At 36.4% G+C, this 22,669-nt stretch overlaps 1 protein-coding gene across 1 annotated transcript in view; it reads left to right on the top strand.

The window, feature by feature from the left end:
* BABAM2 (BRISC and BRCA1 A complex member 2) overlaps positions 1 to 22,669 on the top strand; it is a 161,411-nt gene that overhangs the window by 73,660 nt on the left and 65,082 nt on the right. The window contains exon 7 of the mRNA XM_088524258.1: positions 10,547 to 10,656. Coding sequence (XP_088380384.1) covers positions 10,547 to 10,656 — 110 coding nt within the window. The remainder of the gene's footprint in view (positions 1 to 10,546; positions 10,657 to 22,669) is intronic.

The raw sequence follows: 22,669 nt of genomic DNA on the forward strand, positions 1-22,669 counted from the left end.
ATGGTTGTTTATTCTGCATCCAAGGAGAAAAATCAGTATGTACCGTATGTTTTCAGAGCCTTCTTTTTATACTTACTGGTTCTGAACTGAAGTATTTCCCGCTTCTTACCCTAAACCCTCTGTTTCCCCGTTTCTTCTGGATATAACTTCCTTTTAAAAACGTCGGATCATTTCAGCTGCGGGGGATATTTAAGGCAGAACTACAGTGCACCATCATATGTTTGCCAGTCGACTGGCATCCTTCTCCCACTGAATGTTAAGGCTCACTCTGTGTGTGTGTCTGATCCTTTACCATCTGTCTGCAAGGGTATGAATGTATAAAACCTGTGAACATAGACCGTGACCTTTCTGATCTTTGTAAAACAGAATAACTCTGAGAACTTTTTATGATATTTTGCATCTGATTTACATACTAGCACAGGTGCAAACTTTGAAAGAGCAACATTTTAATCATTCTTGACTATGGGAACTTATGTCTGCTATTCCAGCATCTTGCTTGTCACCTCACACGTGAGAAGAATGCTACATTTTATCTCTTGCTAGAAGAATCAAATTTTTTTTAAAAAGAGAAACCGGTTTTTAAAATATTGTTAGTGTCATCTGTGCATGTGGACATTTGTGCACATCACTGTACCAGGGTCTGTTTGCTGTAGTGATAAAAGTTTGCACATAGGGCTCAAGGGGACAGAGTGCTCCAATTTGCACATTTTTTGTACAAAGTGGAAAGGGGGAGGGGAGCAACATTTCTTTTTTTTTAGAACCCATAGACATAAATATTGAGACCAAAGAATAAGATTCTCTTGAAAAGATCTATGAATAGTATAGTTAAAATTATTAATAGTGAAGTATTGATAATCAAAACTGCTGTGGACTTTAATAAGAAACTTATTTATTATTCTCAGTAAACTACAATTGACAAAACTCTTAATGGTTAATACTGTTAATATTTGCACCTTCCTGTAAAAGAAAATGTTTCATGTTTTTAAAGCAAGTCGGCAATACTAAGCTGCAGTGGAGAAAGAACACTAAACAAGTGCAACTTTCCTTGCTTTCATCTTACATTTTGATTATTCACTTTTTCATCTGTGAAATTTTCTTGGCAATTCCTGGTTCACTGAAGATATGTAGCTCAGAAAACAGCATTGCACTGGAGTTCTTGTTGTGACCCATGTAATCTATAAAATATCTGATTCTGCAAAGTGATATTCACTGAACCAAGAACCTGTAAGAAGAGTATGTGAAGAGGGGAAAAAGATTTTATTGAAAAGTGGGATTGATTTAAAAGAAATATATCTTGACCTTCAATCAAAGCATAGTTACAGAAATAACTATCATGTATGTTTATCTTATACTACATTTTAGCTTTTACTCTTATATTTCTTGCAAGATTTATTAATTGTATGGGCAAGCCACTTCATGTGTACTTAAGATCATTACTTCCACAAATTCATTACAATCTTCCCTCAAAGTATATATTCCTGAATCTGCTCTCAGTTTTAAGCTTTGTAAACTAATTCATTATTTATATTCTTGTCAGTTTACTTATGTATGCTTTAAATATCTATGCATAGAAAGGCTATACTTGGAGGTTTGGATTTTTGGTGTGGCATGAAAGTTACTTTATTTCAAACTGGATTAATGACCTGTTGGTAGTCAAGTTAAGTACTTAGTCATTTATAAGTGAGTCCATTATGGCATGAGATGACTGCTGCTTGGCCTCTGCAAGGGCATTAGAATTTCCGAAGAGCTGAGAAGTTAATTTGTTAATTTGGGGCAAGAGTGTAAGTATTGCCTTCTGAATAAATTATGGGCCAGCCATCTATAGTAGTGGGCTTCAAGGATTCAAATTTAAGTGAAATGCCAATGAGGGATTTGATTGCTGAGTTGCACATCCCCAAATCTTAATCTTTTTCTGTAAAAGGAAACTTAAGAACACACTAAAAAAAAAAAAAAAGAAAGAATCATAACTGGCTGTTGAGGAAGTAGCTTGATAGCTTCGGGACACTTATAAGGAAATCGTGTGGAGATGACCTGACACAGGTCACTTAAATATGTTGTTTTCAGTGTTTCCTTTTAATTTCTTTTTGCTTGTTTCATAGTGCATTGGAACTACATTTTTACATTTACAAATATTGTAAATGCACTTTCTTTTTATGTTATTTTTTAAGTATTCCATAATATGTGAGCATGAGAGTCCTCTAAAATTGAAATGATCTGCATTTCCTAATACAATTTGAAATATTCAAAGTGCTGAAAGTAAGTAGCAGTGCCGATACGGTTTTGAAGTAAATATCATCTTTGATACAAGCAAGGGATCTTGCAGAAAGAAAGGGCATCTTTGATGGCTAGCAAGGGAATTCCTTGGTAAGTAGCAAGAGCACCTGAATGCTGACAACAATAGAATTAATTATATCCCTAAATTCTGAATCTTCATTATTGATAATTCCTGATTAAAATTCTAAACAGATAACACAAAACAATGATGAAAATTGGTCCTCCATACAATGAGGTACTATCTACAATATAAATACACATGTGCTTATATATATATACACCTATGACTGAATTCAAACAATTTTAGTTTTCACTAATACACTTAAAGCCTGACTGAACAAAATAATGCTGCTTCCTCTTTCTCTGCCTACCCTCTCCAAAGGAGTCCTGATTGATGATGATAATGATGTTGGTTTAAGTAAAGATTCTACTACATTTTTATCCATCACTTCCTATAACTTTCTAATCAATTTTTGCTTTTTAAAGCACTTAAAGTGTGATTAAGCTTTATGTATCCTTTTTTGTCAAGAAATCAGTCATTGTTTACAACCAAGTTACGAAGTGTCATTTATCCAAGATGTGTTCTTATAAGGAAACATTTACATTTTCAATGTTGTACTTTCAGACAAATCCTCATACTTTTGCTCACATTGTGTCCTTTATTCTGCCAGAAGTGGCACCGATGTCAGTAAATTAGCTGCTCTAATGTGTTTTGGTAGAAGGAACAAAGTCTTGATTTTTGTGTGCTGTCTTAATGGTGCTCTTGCTTTAAAGAGAGATGTTTTTTGCCAAGACATGGCAGCAGAGTTTGGGCTGAGTCCACAGATACCACTCTGCTTTAAAGGCGCAGACACCCTAGACCCAGAGTGGCTTCTCTAAGAACTGAGTTCGGAGTCTCTGACCATTTTATGCAGCCAATTACTAGCTGTCGATGCCTGGGACAGGCAACTGCCTTGCCTGACACCTTAGGAAAGATATGATGGTGTTGGGACCTCTTTCCTGATTATAGAGCTCCTCAGAATAATAGGGGATCTATCATGATAAACTTATGTGTTAGGAAAACTGTAGTGTTTTAATATCACTTATGGTTATATACCTATAGAGAGAAGGGTGCATGGGAGGAGGAAGTTAAGCCCCCCTCTTTAGAGCTGGTTAACTTGACATCCTAGGAAACAGCAGCACTTTCTCATGAATGTCCTGTAAGGAGAAGAAGATTTTTTACTACGTGTAATTCATTATAGAGGAATTCTATATGTATAAAACTATGTAAATGTTAATCTGAAGATGATGCCCGATATTAGGGCAGGTAGAGTGCTTTCTCTGATATACTTGTACATATGTTACATTGAGTGAATTGAAATTTAAGATAACAGGAGCCTTACATGCGACTCTAAAACATAAAATGTCCCTACTACAGTATAATTAATTAAATGAATAAATGCAGTTGTTCTGTGACTTAAAGTATGATGGAACAATCCTCTGTTGCAGTTGTACTTTGTACCTCTTGTGTATAAAAAACTAATGTAGGGAAAAAACGTAGCTCAGTTGAAATCAATTATATTTACACATTACCCTAATATCAGTTTTAGAAAAAACAAGCATGCCACACAAGTTATTTATTCCAAATTTGAGTCCTAGAATTTACAAATCATAGTTTTGACCTTTAAAGGAATCTGTTTCATAATGAGATTGTGTTTTTCTGACCTAAGCAAGCAGTAAAGTTGTGCAACTTATGAAGCTGCCAAATAAGTTAACTTTTATCCACTTGCAAAGTATTAATTTTGAAAGTTGTGAACTCTAGTATGTATTTTCATGGAGAAGAATATCTCTTTCGTTTTTTGTCTTTTTTTTTTCTTGCCGTTTCTATCAGAGTGCTTTATCTGACTCTTATCGTGAAAATAGTAAATAGTTGCCATGAACATAAAAAAGAAAGTCATGTAGGCACCACGCACCTCAACTTATTGTCTTGAGTAGCATAGTAGATTTATATGAATACTTAAACAGCAAAAATAATGGGAGTGTTGCTCACACTTAAAGAAAAATGTGTTTATTTTCATGTTCAGTTATTGATGCCAACTGGTATCCTTGGAGCTCTTATTTACTCCTCGGTAGTTTCAGTGAATAAAATCCAGTATATTGTCCCCTAGGTAAGCTATTTATCTTCTGCAAAATTGTTCCCAAACTGCCATTTTCATAGAAATTTTACAAAAGGAATTACTCTGGGCTTAAACATATTCCTTGGTGTGTCTTTGCCCAGACTTAGGCAGATGTTTTAGTATATTACCTTGGGAGAAGGACTGCTCTTGGAAGATATCAATCCTTTGGGCAGTGCATGCAAGGTAACTGCCTTTGTTTTTATAAAAGGATCTATTTAAAGAATCTGCACTCCTTGATCAGACCTGGTGGATTTCCTGGAAGACAGAAGAAAGAATTTCCTGGAATAATTGCATATTCTCCCTGGAGTGAAGCCTATTTCTCAGGCTCTTTTGCCACTTCACATTCCTTAGTCTATTTTCCCCTAGTATATATAGATTTTTTTTTTCTTTAAGAAACATTGTATATATATGAACACATACAGACATACATATATACTCCCCCCTGTGTGTATATATATACGTATATACACACACACACACACACACAATGTTGGAATCAATGCTTTCACACTCCTCTGTGCCCTTAACTCTATTCTGCCTTTTTGTTCCACCTTCTTCTCCACTTCTCTTACGTCACTCAAGTGGGAAATGGCGTTTAGCCTTTCTTTATACTGTGTTAAGCAATCTCATCTCTTCCTCGTCTGCTGAAGGCTTCCATTCAATCAACTGGAATCATATCAGGAAAACATTCATCAGTTGCCAGAACTGAGAGGTCAAAAACCTCTACAAAAAGACTGAAGTGATAAATTGGGGTTAGGAGCCTCCTGAAGCTGGGATTAGTAGCCTCCTGAAGGAGACTTGCCCTCAGCATGGAGTTGTGGGGTTTTTTGGTAGCTAATCTGTTCCAGGAGATTTCTGTCCAGCTAAGTACAATATTAACTCTCTTTGTGACCTCTTTGTACCCAAAGAAACATTTAGTATGTTGACCAGTTTTTTGCCTTTTTCCTTACCTCACCATTCCCCCCAAATTAATTGCTGTTTGTGCTTACAGCACGAATTAGCAGTCCTACCAGAAGCCTTGTCCCCTTGCTTCCTTTCTCACTATGTCCCCAGGTCAGAAACCGCTTGACCATCCCAAGTGATACCGATTCCTTCTTCTTGCACATCCTTTCCTGCTCTTCCAACCAAACTAAATTACTTTTCCTCCCCTTCTTAATTCACATTTAATTCCACTAAACCAGACTCTTAGCCCCTAGGCTACATACATACCACCCCATTCCACATTTTCCCCCCACTTTTAAGCCCCCTACCTCTTAAATCTTTCACTTTTCTCAGTTGAAAGTAGGTCCTAACTGCGAGAATTGCCCTCTCACATGAGGAAAGGGCCGCTAGGTAAATGACTACAAATACAGCATGCAATCTCTTAAAAGTTCACATGCTGCTGTTCAGTGCAGAGAAGCAAACTAAGTGCCACATATGGAAATGCCTGTTTTTGAAAGCCTATACTAATCAAAGGTTCCTTTTTTTTTTTTTTTGTTAACTAACAAAAGGTAATAACTGATTTTCCAGATCTGCATCTTTAAGGAAAAGAAACTCTAATGTGCAACTTGGTTAGACTCCAGACGCAAGAGGAAATGGGTTATAGCAGTTGTGACTGAGCAGAGCAGATGTTTTGGTTGGACTGGCTATCAACCATCTGACTCATAATAAGTTGTCAGTTCCAGTAAATTCCCAGTTTTCAATTACAGTAGGTAGGATACGAGAAAACAATGCCTTTTAGATGGTATACTTAAAGTGTTTTTGATAATTCTAACACACAACCTATACTAACTTTATGAAAGAATGAAGTATGTTGTAAAGGAAGCAGCAGTAAACATTGAAGTTTGTTTTTCAGTGTAAATTTAGTTTAATATGAATGAGAGCTAACAAAAATGTTTGCTTAAACAATGCCAACTGATACAACTAGAAGTAAGATTTTTAGTTTTGCTCTGAGTCTTGTAATACCTGGGATCTTTCCTGAGCTTCTGAGGAAAAAAACATTTTCTTTATGTCTTACAGCTATGCTTTCGTCTGTTCCATGCTATATTTGTATTTTCACACGGCCTTTTGTTCTTGAGTTTCTAAAATACATATTTAATGACGCTTTCATCTGCGCTGACTGGATATAAAGGGCAAATTAGAATGAAAGTAGTTTTTTCATAATGTGTTTGAAAGCTTTAAAAAATGTTACTCTTTTTGTGGAATGTGCTAATTATTGTTGTAAGCTGTGACTAAAAGGTCTCTGCAATAGAAAATACCTATGAGTTGGAATATACCTACTAGTTCATTTTCTGCATTTGTCACCACTTTGCATTTTCATTAATTCTTTTGCAGTTCCACAGCAGCTTGGAGGTCTTAGTTAAAGATCAGCCTGTACTGTGAAAAATACTCTATAAACAGAGAAGAAACTTTGCAATTCTTGTGACAGAACACTATTTTCTGTGTCTTTTCTTTGTTTGACTGGAAGATTTTTAAAAGTAAGTGTGCAATAGTGAGATCAGAGAAAGATATCCTGAAAACTCTAATTTGATTTTTTTTATACTGTGCTAGGGTTTCTTTTACTAGCAATCACGAGGCTGTTATGGAAAATGTAATAGGTATTCATTATCACAAGATTAACTAATGCTTTCAAATATTTTTACAAACATTCAATTTTTAAACCTCAAAATTTCTGTGGCCCAGGATGTTCTCCATTCCCCTGAAGTTCAGTATTAACAGTACTTCTGTAAAGCTTTGAGTGGAAAATGTTCTATGAGTATAAAATGGTGCTTTAACTTGACAACTCCAACCTTGGATATTAATGTTCACATAAAATAGCCATTCTTAATTTGTACCTAAGCTATTTTTCATGTATAACTTAAAATTATTTGTTTTAATAAATGTGAGTGCTATGGGTTAAATAAAAAATTTGAAAAGGATTATAACTGCTTAAATGTTAAAAATGTATTGTGATTTGAGTTTGAAAACTGCTTTTGTGAGAGTAATACTGAAGAAGCAACTGGATGCAACTCTTTTCTTCTGAAGCAGTTAGGGAAAAAAGTAAGAATAGAGATGATTCTGGTTTTTTTTTTTTTTCATCTAGCTTTTTTTTTTTTTAAGGTAAAATACATCTACTGAAATTGGAAACAGGTAGATACCATCCTGTTAGGATGATAAGGAAGATACAATCTTTGACTTGGGATTTGAAGGGCAAAAGAAGGGTATCAGCCTCTCTTCTGGGAAATGTAATTGCTTAGTAATACAAAGGTACATCATCTTGCCTAGTCATTAACACACTGCTAGAGATGACTGAGATATCACCGAAAGAGTTAAATTGGGACTGGCACAGACAACATCAAAAATGTCTATTAATTTAAAAGGCTTTCCACAGTTTATCTCTGTCATGTGTTTTCCATTTAGTTTTGTAAACGGCCGTTGTAACAGACATACTAAGATTGAATACAGTTCTACAAAGCAGATTCTTGCTTAAATAAAAGTAATAATGTGCGTTCTGAAGGAAATATAGTACAGTGCCAAATAGAAAAGAACTTAATCATAAATCTGTGTGTATCTGTGGCTGGCTGAGCAGCGATGTTGACATGCTTCATGGGCTTCATATTCGTGGCCCTGCGTTTTTTTTAAAAAAACCTTAATGAGATTATGTAGCCATTTGAAAACTAGTGGCTATAGAAGAATGCCAGTTTCTTTACTCACACTTGCATTGAACAGCAGCTGTATGAATTGTTTGTAATGCAGGGCTGTGCTGGCAGCAGTAGTTAAGCTGTTGTGTGTTATTTTCATATGTGAAAAATGTTACGTGTCCCGTGTTATTGTCTGTATTGCTGGCAGCAGCTTGTTGCAGCTTAGCATGCAACGATGTCATTTAGATATCTCAGATTTTTTTTTTTCCAGCAAAAGCCTCTGTATTAAAGTAGCCATTACCAAGTGCAGGCATACAGCGTAACAGTAGTGTATGGGATCCTGGATGTTGTTCTAGTCTTTTTCACATGTCGTTTTCACATATTTATGCAATCTCTTTGATCGGTAAGCGCTTGGGTGGTATTCTAGAAACTGGTTATATACCACAATGTCAAACTGTGTCTGTACAAAAACTGTGCGTCATCATAAGCATTCATACTAAGTGTAAGATTAAAAACATTTGGTTAGGCCATGCAGCTTGTAAATAGCATGTATGTTATTTTGTTATTTTCCACTAGAAAAAGTTATTTGAAAAGAATTTACAAGCTAAAAAATATGCTCTTGGAAGAACAGTACATATAAATGGCAAATGTGTTATCTATATTTGTCATCACTTGAGGAATGCCTGTTAAAATCTCTTTAATCATTAGCATTACTGCTTAATGTTTTAGTACTTTTTTATTTATTTGATTGACAAATCAGCAAATTAATGGAGAAAAGACTGTTATTACCATACTCAGCTTCAGGAGTGAAAGTTGCACCTTATTTATAAAATCTTATTAACCTGGAAAATACATGAAATGGGAGAAGGTTGTCAGGATTGTGCTCCTTGGATGTGCATTTGTGTGTTTGGCAAGGGCTTTGTAATTTGTGGTGATTGCTTGGAAGCATGATATTGAAAGTAACATTGTGGGCCATGAGGTTTTTTCCCTTGAAAATACAGGCAACCATGTCCTATAATCCGATCCATAATAAGCTAATTGTGCCTTACCGGGCAAACCATTAAGTTTTTGTCCTCACATGGAGTGTTGTCTCACAACTTAAGTGCTTGAATGTTTAACACCACAATCTGACTTCCAGTCTGTGTATGTCCTAGGCCTACATCTTTATTTTAGCCATCAGAATGGCTAAAAAAATAGTCAGTTGCATCTCATTTATCACATAAGGCAATCAGGCTTCTTTAAGACCCGTTCTTCCCTACAGTTTATCACTAAGCTTTTGTGTTTTGCACAATATAGTTAATATGCAGCCAGTCTCTCTAGACATGAACCATTTCAGTCCTGCCAGAGCTTATAGTGGCACGAGATCGTCTTCCTGAAACATTCAACAGTTGCTTTTTTTCTTTTTTTTTTTGCTTTCCTTTTTGGCTTGGGCAGGATCTCCTAACAATGTTTAAGTGGTTTGCACGTTCCTTCCTCACAGCTGTGTGTGTGACAGAACCTATCAAGGCACACGGCACTGTGTTGATCCTGCTTTGAGTACATATCTGCTGGGTTATCTATTTCCTTTCATATTTTTCCAAAACGGATAAAAACATCTTGGCAAGTTGCTATGTGTATATGCAGAGATACATTGAAGGGTTGTGTTTGTGAGCTGCAAATGGCACCGTGCTACTTGTCGTAAATAAAAGTCACTGTGTTGCTAACTCATCGCTTTCTAACTAGAGGTCAAGAGCTGAAATGAGGTTGCGTGTAGCAGAAGTTTGGTTGTTTGTGCTGTGTATGATTTATGAGTCGGAGAGATGTCAGGTCATAAGTAGAAACACTTTGTTCTACCTGATCCCAAAATTATAGCTGGTGGTTGTGATACAAACAAGGCCTAAACTGTGAATGCACTGAGGTTGCCTGTTGTGCTGTTTAGCGTGGATTGTTTTTTGCAGTACTACTTAGATTATGCAGTCTTTTACGAAAATAATGCAGGGATTTTATATGCAGGAAGCTCAGGAACAATGACTTCCAGATAGAAATTTCCTACTGCAAAAATCTTCTCTGTTCCAAACAGAAGTAGGAATCAAGTACAACAAAGTTTGGGCCATATACTGCTTTGAAAAACTAACAAATACAAAATCTGAGTTTGTAATTCAGTGATGTTATAACAAAAATGTTTTTTGGTGTTTTAGTTGTTCTGTTAAATCTAAAATTTTTAGTAATAATATCTGTACTTTTACTGAAAAGTGTATTTCTGCCAGTGGAAGAAGAGATACATGGCATACTCTTCCTGATGCAACAACTTTATTTTGATATTTTAAAGGAAATTGAACAGTTCAGAATGTCTTCTAAGTACTAATAAAGCAAGGAATTATATATTTGCAACCTATTTTCAAATGGACACACTTTGTATGTCCTCCCTCAAGTGTCTCTTGAATTTGTATTTGACTATAGTTAGTTACCTGTAAGCTAAAGAGAATTCAGTTTGTTATCTGGCACTTTATATATATTATATATTTTTTTTGTGTACAGGATGTGAATGAAGATCCTGGAGAAGATGTTGCACTTCTTTCAGTTAGTTTTGAGGATGCAGAAGCTACTCAGGTTTTTCCTAAGCTGTATCTCTCCCCACGTATTGAACAGTAAGTGGTAGTTTGATTTTTTTTTTTTTTTCTGGAGTGTTCATTTCTTCTCTGAGGCTCTTTTTTTTTAATTTTCTAAGAAATGTTGGATAAGTGATAATGTCTTGATCACTTGTGAATGAAGAAAAGTCATTGGCTACGTTTAATATTCTTTTGCATACTGTTCGAGGAAAACCACTCTGTGTTTTCCTGTAACGACATATTCTGAATGCTTTCTAAGCACCCATAGGAAAATTTAATTTTTAAGTGCTTTTAGTGGGGGATTTTTTTTTTTATTTTATAGAGGATATATTAAATATACACATAGGCAAGTGACATTTTTGAATAGAAAATTGTCACAGGAGCCAAAGGGCTTTATTAATTGTTTTTGGAATTTGCTGCTTTGGTAACTTAACTTTTCTAGGATCTCAGTATACCGTTTTAATATCCTTGGACTATACACTTGGCAAACAGATTTGCTATTAAGCTAATTTTTACTCCTAAAATGGAAGGGTCAGGATGAGAAATCTGCCTGCTTTCATTAGATCTGTCTTTTTCCATTTCTGGAATTAAGAATGTCCCAGTGCTCCTCCTCTCCTCCAGTATTTTAGTTTTATAGTTGCTTCAGTGTGTTATCACAGTGGCTTCAAGATTTCAAGCGACTTTTCCATAGGGATAAGTAGGAAGTTGCTATAGTGCAAGGCTGCATTTTGCACCACATTGCACCACACCTAACAATGGAGCTTTCCATGTTTAATATCTGGAAGAAAGCTTCTAGTATTCATAACAGTCTTAATGAGAAATATTGAAATTTTTTGTTATTGTTTTTATGTGGGAAAGGGTGAAATGCTTGCCCAAATACAATTGTGGAATATGCACTGAGGAAATCTGATGGATGCTGAGCTGTAAAAATTTATTTGATATTCTTAAAAAAGCAAGGCAGTTATGCTTTGCTGCTTAATATTTGTTCCTTTATATTACTGCAAAAAAGTAACTAAATTAGACTTTTTGAGTATGCAGCAGTCAAGCTAACATTGATTTCAGTGATAATTTGTTTTTCTGGTCAGTACCACAATTACTTCCTTTGAACTGGTGAAAACACTTCTTGGTAAAGAAGAAAAGATAGAATACTGCTGACTTCCACAGTTTTATGGTATCTCAGTAGTAATGCCTAGTGTGAGTAAAAGGACATGATATCATGATATTTTTGTCAAAAGGATAAATTAAAAGATGCAAATTAAGAAAAAAAAAAGAAGATAAAGGTTTGATTTATTTAAGAAAATGTAGGTTACACACACATGCAAACAGTGCATAGAGGAAAATTATTCTTCCGCTCGGCTGCTAGGAAATAGGAATGGGCTGTCACCAGTTTCCATAGTATTTTCAGTTCTAGTCACATGTTGACTCCTAACTGTACTTCAGATCATCCAGGTATAACTAGGTGGTCCACATGCTAATGAATATATTGCATATTTTCCCCTTTCCAGTAGTGTTTTTTAAAAATATTTGCAGCTTGAGACCCGTGGAGTGTCAGTAGAAAAACATTCTTTATTTTCCTAAGAATGGTAGGTTCCTTTCATTACCCTTACGTATGTCTGACTTTAAATGTGTGATGTGGAGGCAACATCCCAAGGTGATGTGTGAGATGTCTGACATAACTCATTCATTGCTTTGTCACGTATAGTCATTTTAAAATCATTCCAGTAAACCCTGAAGTTCAGTGTCATAACTCTTCATGCAATCTCTGTGTCCACAGTAAGATAATGCAATCAGAAAGCATAGATCGAACTTATTCTGTCCTCGTGTGTCCCTTGTATGGTGTGCATCATGGATGAGAGGCACTGGTAATCTGTAAAATACCTAACGGTTGAGAAAGGGAGCAAAAGCAAGAGTGAGCAAGCAGTTAAGATCTCGTTTCCTTTGCTAACTGTTTGTAGTAACTTACCTCAGTTTTACTTTAATCAGCCTCTCTTGTTTTATCACATAATTCTCCCCTTTTCAGTGTATGTAGATTTGCTTAATTTGAGCTAGTGATTCTTCCTTCATTCTGCTGGCTACTCTTCATGGGGTGTTAGAAAGCTTAGATTGTCAATGCTTGTTTGCCTGAGTTTTAATAACAAAGAGATATTTGCCATTTGTTTGTTCCCCAAATCTCTCTTCTGTTTAGCTGAGTCTGACTGTCCAGATATTTAACTTCCAGTGTTTGGGAACCGAAGCAACAATACATTCTTCTTTATACTTTTTGCCAAAATTACAAAAAGCCTCAAAAAGCCCTAAGGATTAGCTTAAAGACATGAGGCCATGGCATGTTACATTTAAATTGTGTTCTGCTATAAATGTTCTTTCCTTCTGCTAACAACAATTGCATCTACAAAAGCCATATAAGCAAATTACCAGTGTATTTTCTATGCAGCAAATTTCAAGGTGGAGTAAGTAATAATTGACAGTTCCTCATATAACATTCCACAGTGTATGAAAAAAAAGGAAAAAAATACCAAATTTCCACAATTATTCTGTTAATATTAACTCTTTTCACCGTAGGAAGAATGAGCAAGTGCGCATGAAAAAGTTTTTTCAGATACAAATGTTTCGACTTTAGAGAGAAGTAAAAGGTCTGTTTGTGTAAATGAATTATCCCTAACTTTCTCAAGAAGTTCAAGGCTTTTGTGCTCTGCCATATAAACACACATTCCCACATTGCATTTTCTAAAAATACGTTGCTTACCCACAGATATAGTCAGCGAATTTGAACCCTTACAATATGAATATAATGTTTTTGCTTTGAATTGTTGTAAAGCACATTTGGTCTATTTTTAGATGTATGGTAAACTTAATGCCAGTAGGACTTTGAGTGCTCTATGTATTTTGACATAGACTCCAAAAGAGATTTACAAAATCAGGGAAATACATGCTTTTTATAATTTGGGATAAAGACTCTAAGATCAGGTGGCTTGAAAACGTCCCATATTAAGGAAGGATGCAAAAGTGCAGCAGCAAAGTGTTGTGGGGCTCTCACGTCAGCGTCGGCGTTCCATTGACTTCCCTGGTGGAGAGTCTGGCTGCGAGTGTTAAGTGCAGTTCTTACAGTTCAAATAAATAAGGTATTTATGTTGATTTTTTTTAAAAAAAAAGCTCAGCAATAATTGATCACCACTCTGTAAAATTTGGGTTTTTTTTCGTTAAAACTTTTTAATTCACAACATACCTTTTGTTTAAAAGTTATTTGTGTGAATTCCTCGTGTTCTTTATTGTATTGCATCAACAAACAGATACAGTACCAGCAACTTAGTGATCTTAATGATCTTAATGATTGCCAAAAGGGATTTGAGTTGAAATGAACTTGAACCTTGGGAAAAGCAGCCGGTCCCAGGTTGCTCCCCAGCTGATGGTTCCGCTTTGGGGATAGGCTCGGAGAGCCAAGGAGCAGAAGTACCTGAGTCCACTTGCTTGCCATGCACGCGACCGCTTCCCTCTTCCCACTGCTAGGGATTCAGAGGCTGCTTCTGTACCTAACTGCGGTGCTATTTACCCCTTATGTCTCTGTCATGTATTTCTGTGCTTTATTCATAAAATCTTCGTTCTGTTGGTAGAAAACTTCTTGCTAGCTCAGAATTATCTTTCTCAGTGAAAGCGTTATAGATATTTGTATGAAAGGAAGATTTCTTTAAAAAGGATCATGTTTTTGCTTTCCATTCTCTTGAAATTCACCAGACTCTAAATCAACTGAACAGCTTATTTCTGTACTAATGCTTAGAATGCATTGATAAAGATTAGAAATGTTCTTAAAACACTTTTTTTTTTATGTTTTTCATCATTAATGTTTTTGGTAAAGAAAATAAAAATTGGTCTATCTTGGTTCACATTAAAAAAAAAAAAAAAGAAGATACCACGGTAGAAGCACAGTTGCTCAGTTAATACTGTGTTCCCTGGCTTCACAGAAATAATCCTTTAATAAACACTGTTGTCCTGGAGGGCTTTTCTCTGATATATACGCAGACGTGAATATGCTAAGAAAACCAGCTGTCAGTAGAACTTGTTTTGCTTTAATGGCTCAGGCTCCATGCTTAGAGACTGAAATGGTAATTTTTTTACTGCTCTGGGAGCTGTGCCAGAGGGTTCTTCGTGACTGCGGATGGAATTCCAAGTTTGGTGACTGCACTTAACCTTTCATATGGGCAGAGGAAAATCATGAGAACCTAGTCGTAACTTTCAGACTTTAAACATTTCCCTCTCTTTTTTTCACTAAGGGGAAAAAAAAATGAAGAGAATTTAAAAAAAAAAAAAAGTATGTATTTGCTTTAAGATGGTGGCTCTTAGAGCCATTTGACTCTCCTTTTCTGTGTCTCCTGTCTTATACCCAGCCTTTTTTCTACAGGTCCTGGAGGAGGAGATTCACAGAATATTACTTATTTTACAATGCTGCCTAGAGCTGCTTTCACTAAATTCGAGATGGGGAGGTGGTAGGAGTATTTTGAAGGGTTTTGCCTTTAATGTTGGCGTGCCATGCTGGATAACGCACTTCATTTGAGGAGATTGATCATGCTAGGTCTCTCTCTGTCTGACTTTATAGAAGGCAGAAGTGAGAAGGTCTTATACTTGGCATCGCAAAATATGTTTGTTTATCTGAGTTGACAGTTTCTGTCAGACTGTTAATAGACCATCAACTCAGTCCATGACTTCTCCTTCAGTTTCCAAAGCATCTTTGCAGACACAGGAAGCGGGAATGTCTGTTGCTCAGCAAGGCTTCATCTACCATGAGGCCCAGCCTGGTCGTGTCTCTCCACGTAATGTCTGGGCAGGGGTAGCTCCTGCCTGCTGCCCTTGCCAGACAGCCCTCGTCAGGATCCTCTTGAACTGCAGCCAGTGCCATAACCTGATTTTTTCCAGGCTGTCTCTGCTTTGCAACTCTTCCTGCATCCCAGAGCTTCACTCGTATTGTGGTCACCTCTGTTCAACCAGAGCAGCAGTTCCTTCCAGTCCTTCTGAGAGCACTCAGGGAAAAGAGAGTAGTAAAAGAATTAAGATTCTGTTTCTATCATTGGAATGGTACTTTAGTGCTGGGTATGTTGATGATTGTTTTAGTTACTGATTTTATTTCATTTAGAGACTAAATAATTACACATAATCATTGAGATATGAAATATTTGAGACAGTTCTGTGGGACTGAATTTGTTGCTAGGTAGTGAGGTATCAGTTCCTTTATGTATGAGATGAGGCAGTTGTGTTTTTTTGTAGCAATCCAGATTCACTCTTCTCAGAGCAAAACTTCAGAGCTGAACATCAGGGAGAGAAACTGTGAATGAGATTTAAAGAGTAGAAGGGTTTCATTAATGTGATTGAAGTTATAGATGTTTTTTTCTCAATAAGATGGGACAGCCTTCTTTCTAAGTAGTTACGTGTTTCTGACATACAGATGGTATTAAATACTGACAGCGTGTGGCTGTTGGTGGGAATCATTATCAATAATGTGTTTTAAATTCTGTGTTTAAAAGTGTAGTAGATATAGATTATCTTTTCATTTCTATAGATTTTGTTAAGTTTCTTTTGGAAAGTCATTCTTTACTGATAAGACTGGGCAACTTGACAGATTGCATGTATGCTTACTTAAAGATGTAATGCATGTATATTTTTTGATTATCCCTTAAATAATTTTATTTCATAGCAGAAAAATATATAGAAAGTAGTATAAATAAGAAATTACAAAAGCCAACAGAAATTTGATTAAAGATAACCCTCTCCAGCTCCCTTTCTCTGCATCCTTCTGACCAGTTTGGAACGTTCTACATAAATTACAGTAATTTTAAACTAATTTTATTTCCTTTGAATATGAATCTTTCCATTAAGATGTTGTATTTTTTCACTTGTATATATTTCCTTTTCTTTCAGGATATCCTAATTAAACATACCGTTCTGTTTCATATTATTTTGTCATATACTACATTTGTACTATCTTTCATTATAATAACCCCTGTTTTTATATAGGCAGTTCTAAATACTATTATAGAATTGTTTTTCTAAAATATTCTCTTTGGCATTTTGGAGTAGTTTCATTGTTTCTCAGGGACTTTCTCTCCTAGAAGGAGTGATGATTATGGAGAAGGAAAGTAAACAATGATCTTTCCTTTGGACATCGGGTCGTATTGTTCATAAAGGTGTTCTTGGTTCTCCTTTGTTTCCTGTATCTTTAGGCTTGTATCCTTGTACGGTGAGATTGTCAGCAGCAGAGAGTCAAAATGGATTCTAGGAAGGACATTGAAAAGCTACTGTTTTCTCAGTGAATAGCTAGGCCAATATAAAGTACTTTAGAAATCCTAGGCTTCATTTGCAATTGTTCTTTTTGTGAGTTATTTTCTAGAAGTTTCTTAAGTTGTTAAACCTTTAGTTTGGCACTTAAATTCATTTTAATCTTGTAAAGGCACTCATTTTTTTCTTGATACATTGAACATTTTTGGCATTTTTATTGCCTGTGTTGGTCATAGGGTTTGTGGCTTTGAGGGGTGTTTTTATTGCCATTCTCGCTTCCCAGATAAAGTACTTCAGTGCCTTTCTCAGATACTTCCTCAATCCATTAGAATTTACACTACAGATTTTATCTTCCTTTTCTGAAGAAATTTTTGTAGGAGAAAGGAAGGCTGCTGAGCAGAATCAATCCGTATTAGTAACACTAAGCTGTCTGTCAGGATTTTTTCTTACCTGTGACTTAGCTGGAAAGTTTTATTTTATTTGTTTTTGTACATATGACCTCTTGTTCTAGGGAACTATGTGAAGCACTCCAGGGCCAACTTCAATTCCCTGAAGTAATTTCCGTAAAAGTAGTCAGACTGACCAGAAAATTTTGAAACAAGTGTCATCCTTTTTAGTCTGTGGTTTAGAATATGACAGGAACAGAGCAAGCAAGAGGGTGTGTTCACTGGCTTTAAATGTTCCCTAAGAAATTATCACTAGAATTAGTTAAAATTCCTGAGAAGTCCTAACTAGAATATTCTTCAAATGCAGTGTAAAAATAAGGTTAATTGTAAATTGTAGAATATTATACATAGGGAAGCTTAGTTGGGGGGTTTGTCTAGCACTAATTGAATTGCAGTTTAATGGATAGCATGTCTTTGTCAAATACCCTGTTAAAAAAAGAAACACATTAAATATGGAGTTGTTAGAAAATCACAGTGAAGCAGTGAAGTTTGTCTGTGTGAAGCATGCTGAGTTCCACAGACTGTCTTTTTGGAATGAAATACCTCTCCTTATGGAGGAAAAATACTTCAAAATTACTGACTGCCTCAGATTTAAAAATTATCCAACAAGTCTAAAAATTCTGCCAATTTATCTTTAAATGTGAGCACATGAGTGGGTCGTAAAGGTGTTTTTCTTTAAACTTGAAACTGAGCTCTTCCTCTATATCTATTTTGTATAATAAATATCAAAACTGACAATCAGTAGATATAAGTTGATTAAAATTTGTCTTCACAGCAAATGCACTGAGTATAAAAAGGCACATTTACTCAACAACTATGAAAAAAAAAGAAATAACTTTCCTAGAGTAACCTTTGAGTCTGTTTTTGTTGCTGTGTGTGCTTCTTTTCAGCTCTTGATGTAAATCCAAACCCACTACTACAGAGCATGATATCATCTTTTGACAGAAAACACTTTACTGATGCTGATTTTTGCATAGTTGGGATATGTGGCTTGCTTTCTGATTGTGGTGACTAAGTCATTTGTTTTCAGAGAATAACTTCCCTCTAATTGCAGTCTGCACTTCACAGCGTGCTATTTTCTGACTTTTTCTATTTTCTTATTTAGAACAGTTAACAAAGTTAGCTCCTTTTTCACGCTTCCTCCCAGCTGGTTGTGTTCATTGATGCCCGAATCCCTGAAAAGTGGGAAATAAAGAGCTAAGGATTTTCAAACATAAACTTCTAAAACTTGATGTGTACAAAGAAACCGTTGGGCAGGAAGGAGACCGTACGTGAAAGGGTGAAGGAGCCTTGGCCCAAGATCCCTAATGCCTGATCAAGAGGGGCTGAAATCTGTGCTTGGAGATTACCAGAGTTTCTTTGCTCAGCACTGAGTTTGTAGGCTGTGTTAGTAGTGGTTCGGAGGGCTTTCTGGCCATGACTTGCCAGCATGGATGTGGATTTAATGACTTATGTGTTTCCAGCTGTGCTGAACCAGGCACCATTGAAGAGCACTAAATGTAGTTAGGCCATCTCAACCTAGAGTTGATAAGGACTCTGTAATTGTAATCTTTCTAAATTTTGTGGCCGATTTGGTGGTAAATTTTATCAACAACAGAATTTTTGAGGTGGTAATTTGTACAGATCAGAAATTCAGTATGTGTAGCTAGTTAATAATGTGTAGCACTTATGCTGTACACCCGCAGTCATTTTCAGTATACTTTTTGAGAGAAACAGGTAATGGAAATTGCTGTCGTTGCCAAGGAAGGTCGTGGCAGGGCCACTAAGAGAAGGCAAGTGTTTTGTCTCCTAGTCCATGGCTTCCTGCACTGGGTCATGTTTTGGCTACCCGATCTTTCTATCCTGTGCACGACTGCAAACAGACAGAACATGTCCCAGCATAGCTAGCTAAACTGCGCAAGGAGCACGTTTAGACACTCAGGACTCGCAGCGTTCACAGTCTTCATCATCTCCCCAGAAACCTCTCCTCCATCTCGCAGTTGTACCAAGAGCCACCTCTTAATTTTCTTCAATTTCTGCCTTCCTGTTTCCTGCCAGTAAGCAGAGGCATTTTTAATTTACTTGCTTCATGGAAGGAGCTTTAATACCTCCTCAATTTTCTGTTGTAGTAAGAGATGCCATTTTCCCAAATGTGACTAATGAGGTTTGGGGGAAGGGTACATTCTTCTTCCTAAATTATTGTCAAGAATGTGATTCACTCTATTGCTGATTTGGTTTAAGGCATGTTTGGCAGCCACAGTATGTCCTTTGAGCCATTAAGCTCATGTGAATGCTGGATGAAACCCTGTGTGAATTCTTGTCTGCACTTGTATATCGGACCTACCTGAAGAATATGTATGTAAGGCATATTCCCACAAGTGAAGCTTTTTGCTTGAGTAATGTTTTCCAAATAATAGCTCCCTCTTCAGAAATATTGGAAACTTTTCTTTTTCCTAAGAGTGTTTCTTCTTGTGAATCCTCCTTATCAAATTATAAGGATTTGTGGCATTACAAATGCAACACAGACACCTGTAAGTGTTGTAAGCTTCTACTGTTTTTGACTAAACGGGCAGATTGTAGGCAACTTAGCAAAGTCATTCTTCGAATGGAGTGGAGTTTCTCTATTTTGTACTTTTCCTTTCCAAAAAACGTGTAAACCTGTGTTTTGCAGAATGCAGAAGTAGCTAAAAACATGACTGCAGAACCAGGCGTGCGAGTCCTTTACCTTAAATATCTTTAATTTGGCAGCACGTCCTGCAGGCAGCACTTTTTGGGAATGACAGGACCCAGTTAATCTGCAAACTGGACGAGTCGTGGGGAGATAATGAGAGCTGGCCTACGTGCTATTGCTCTATGTTTGTGGAGTTGGATACTCCTCGTTTAAGGGAGAGGGTTTTTTTTTTTTTTTCAATTGAGTAGAAATAATTTTTTCTTGTATCTCTAGCCCCCTTTTATCTCATCCTGTACCAAATGAGGATTGCTGTTCCCTGCTCTATTCTACTATAAACTAATGAATTCTAGTGCTGTGTTTGAGGTGTCATGGGATACAGCTAAGCTACCTTGGAGATTTGGGGTTGTGCCCTGGCCAAATTCAAAACTGATGTCAGGACAAGACCTGGATGTTTAACATCCCATTTCTTCACCCACCTGGCTTTCTGCAGGAAGAAACCCCGAGCCTTAGGACAAGGAGGGGCTTCTTGTGTGCTCCAACTGGTCTTTTAATCCAGACAAGTAAGAGCCAAGAGCTAAGAAAATTTGGAAATCCTTTTTAAGGTCTCTGCCTAACATGGCATAGGGTAATAGTGTTTTGAAATCTTTTTATTCCTGTGGGACTGTAAATTCCAGCCTTTTATATATCTACAAATTCTGTAAGTGGTGTGTTAATGGAAAAATCTGGAATATTTTGTGTATGTGTTGAAGAATATGCATGTATATCAACAAAGGCTATCACAGAATTAATGTCACAGACCTCATGTGACATTTAATATTTATGTGTGGAATGTATCACTTCCTACCAAGGAATACAAATTAAATTTGGCAATAATTGGAATTTCAGAGCAAAGAAAAAATTCTTAGAGCTGATCGCTAGTCAGGGATCACTGATAATACTCAAGGAAGAAACCTGTAGTGTTTAACAGCACATTCAGTGCACAAAAACTGTGTTAGTATCAGAGTTGCATGCGCTATAGTACAGTGGAAAAACCTGTACAAATAGAGCGAAACAATTCTGCTTGCAGATATTTGCTGTTTAAGCCAATAAAAGGGCTGTGCTCCTCTGTGTGGTTTAGTGATGTCAAGCACTACTTGCTGGAGGCGATTATGCTGCTGCAATGCTTTTCTGACCTTAAATAGCCTATATGCTGGGTAATGCAAGCATACAAATATAAATACAGGGCATGTAAGGACATAAGGAGGCCAGAGAAGCCATCTAGGGGCCCCTCCGAATTAGTGTCTCCCACAGTATTATTCTCTTCTGGTGTTTGTCCAAGATATTTACAAAACCGTTTAGACTAATTGGTCCCTTGTGTTGCCTCGGCCCTGTTTATTCCATATGCTGAGGCCTGCGTGCAAAGCGCGGCTCTGCCGTCCAGAGCGGCCGCCGCTTTCCTTCCTCTCCCCTCGTTGTTGGGGCCTTCGGTAACGGCCCTGGCAGCTGCGCAGCGTTTGCTCTCACCGTGTCCTTGGAAGGCTGCAGAGATCCCCAGCGGCCTCGTGCCCTTCTCTAGCCCTTCTTTCCCTCTCTAGAAAGTCGAGCTTACAGTGATGATTTCTGCTCATATTTTTGGTTGGCTCCCCATTTTCCTTTTTTTGTGCGTGTGTTTGTTTTTCTGTTGTGCTGCAGTGGTGAGAGGGTTAGATGGCATGTGCACGAAATTACATAGTGATCCTGTTAATTTGTTCCATAGCTCAAAGGTTGTCTCTATTTTTCTTGCAGTTGTAATGAAGATTTTATGACTTTATTTCTGCTGCATCAAATCCTTTTGTTTGCAGTTTATACTCTCTTATTTTCTGCTCACTAAACTACTATTAAGGTTTCTGATAGTGTTTTCTTTTTTTAAAAGATCTGTCAGGATATTCTGTCTTCTTCTTGGGCCGTTTATTTTTGACTCTGCAAAGATCTCCTGAAATGTTTTTTCTGTTTCACAGAGTAATAGTCTCTGTATTTTTGTAAGTTAGGTTAACAGTTTTTTCCTGCTCTGTATACATACAGGCTGACAGAAGAGATGAGTGATGAATGTATATCACAACAAAGAAAGTCTTATCTAAAGTTTAAGCAATGAAAACTTTAGCAATGCAAATATAACAGCTCTTTTAAGTGTCTGGTATACAGAATCGGTGCATATTCAAAACAGTCTTTTTTTTTCTGTCTCAGATTTTCACATTTGCTTCTATTTTTGTTCCATTATAATGCCATAGTATTTTCAAATATTTATTTTAAAATATGTTAACATTATTTTAAAACACTTCAAAATATTTATTTGAACTTTTTTTTAGGAAAAGAGCATTATTTTTCTTCGAAAGAACTAACACTTTCTAAAAGGAGACATAACTGTTCAATACTGTTGTGCGACCGTGAAAGCAAGAAAATTCCAATTTATTGTGTTTGTCAAAATATAACATACTACATCTATATACATATAGCTGAACAATCTTTTTTTTCATCTATGAGAGTTTTCTCTTTAGTGTGTGTGTCCCAACAGAATTTTGTTTGTTCTAGTGTTACATTACAATTTTGGAGGCCACTTCTGTTTAAAAAAATGTATCCTGTTCCATAGCCCATGATAGATATGGTAGTGTTTTTGTTTTTTTTTTTTTTTTTTTTAAAAAAAAAAAAGGTGAAAAGTAAAAGGTGAGGTGGCATATTT

This window comes from Tinamus guttatus, unplaced genomic scaffold (assembly GCF_059628265.1).
Source record: "Tinamus guttatus ecotype Peru unplaced genomic scaffold, ASM5962826v1 Tinamus_guttatus_pri_ptg000208l, whole genome shotgun sequence".
Classification (NCBI taxonomy): Eukaryota; Metazoa; Chordata; class Aves; order Tinamiformes; family Tinamidae; genus Tinamus; species Tinamus guttatus.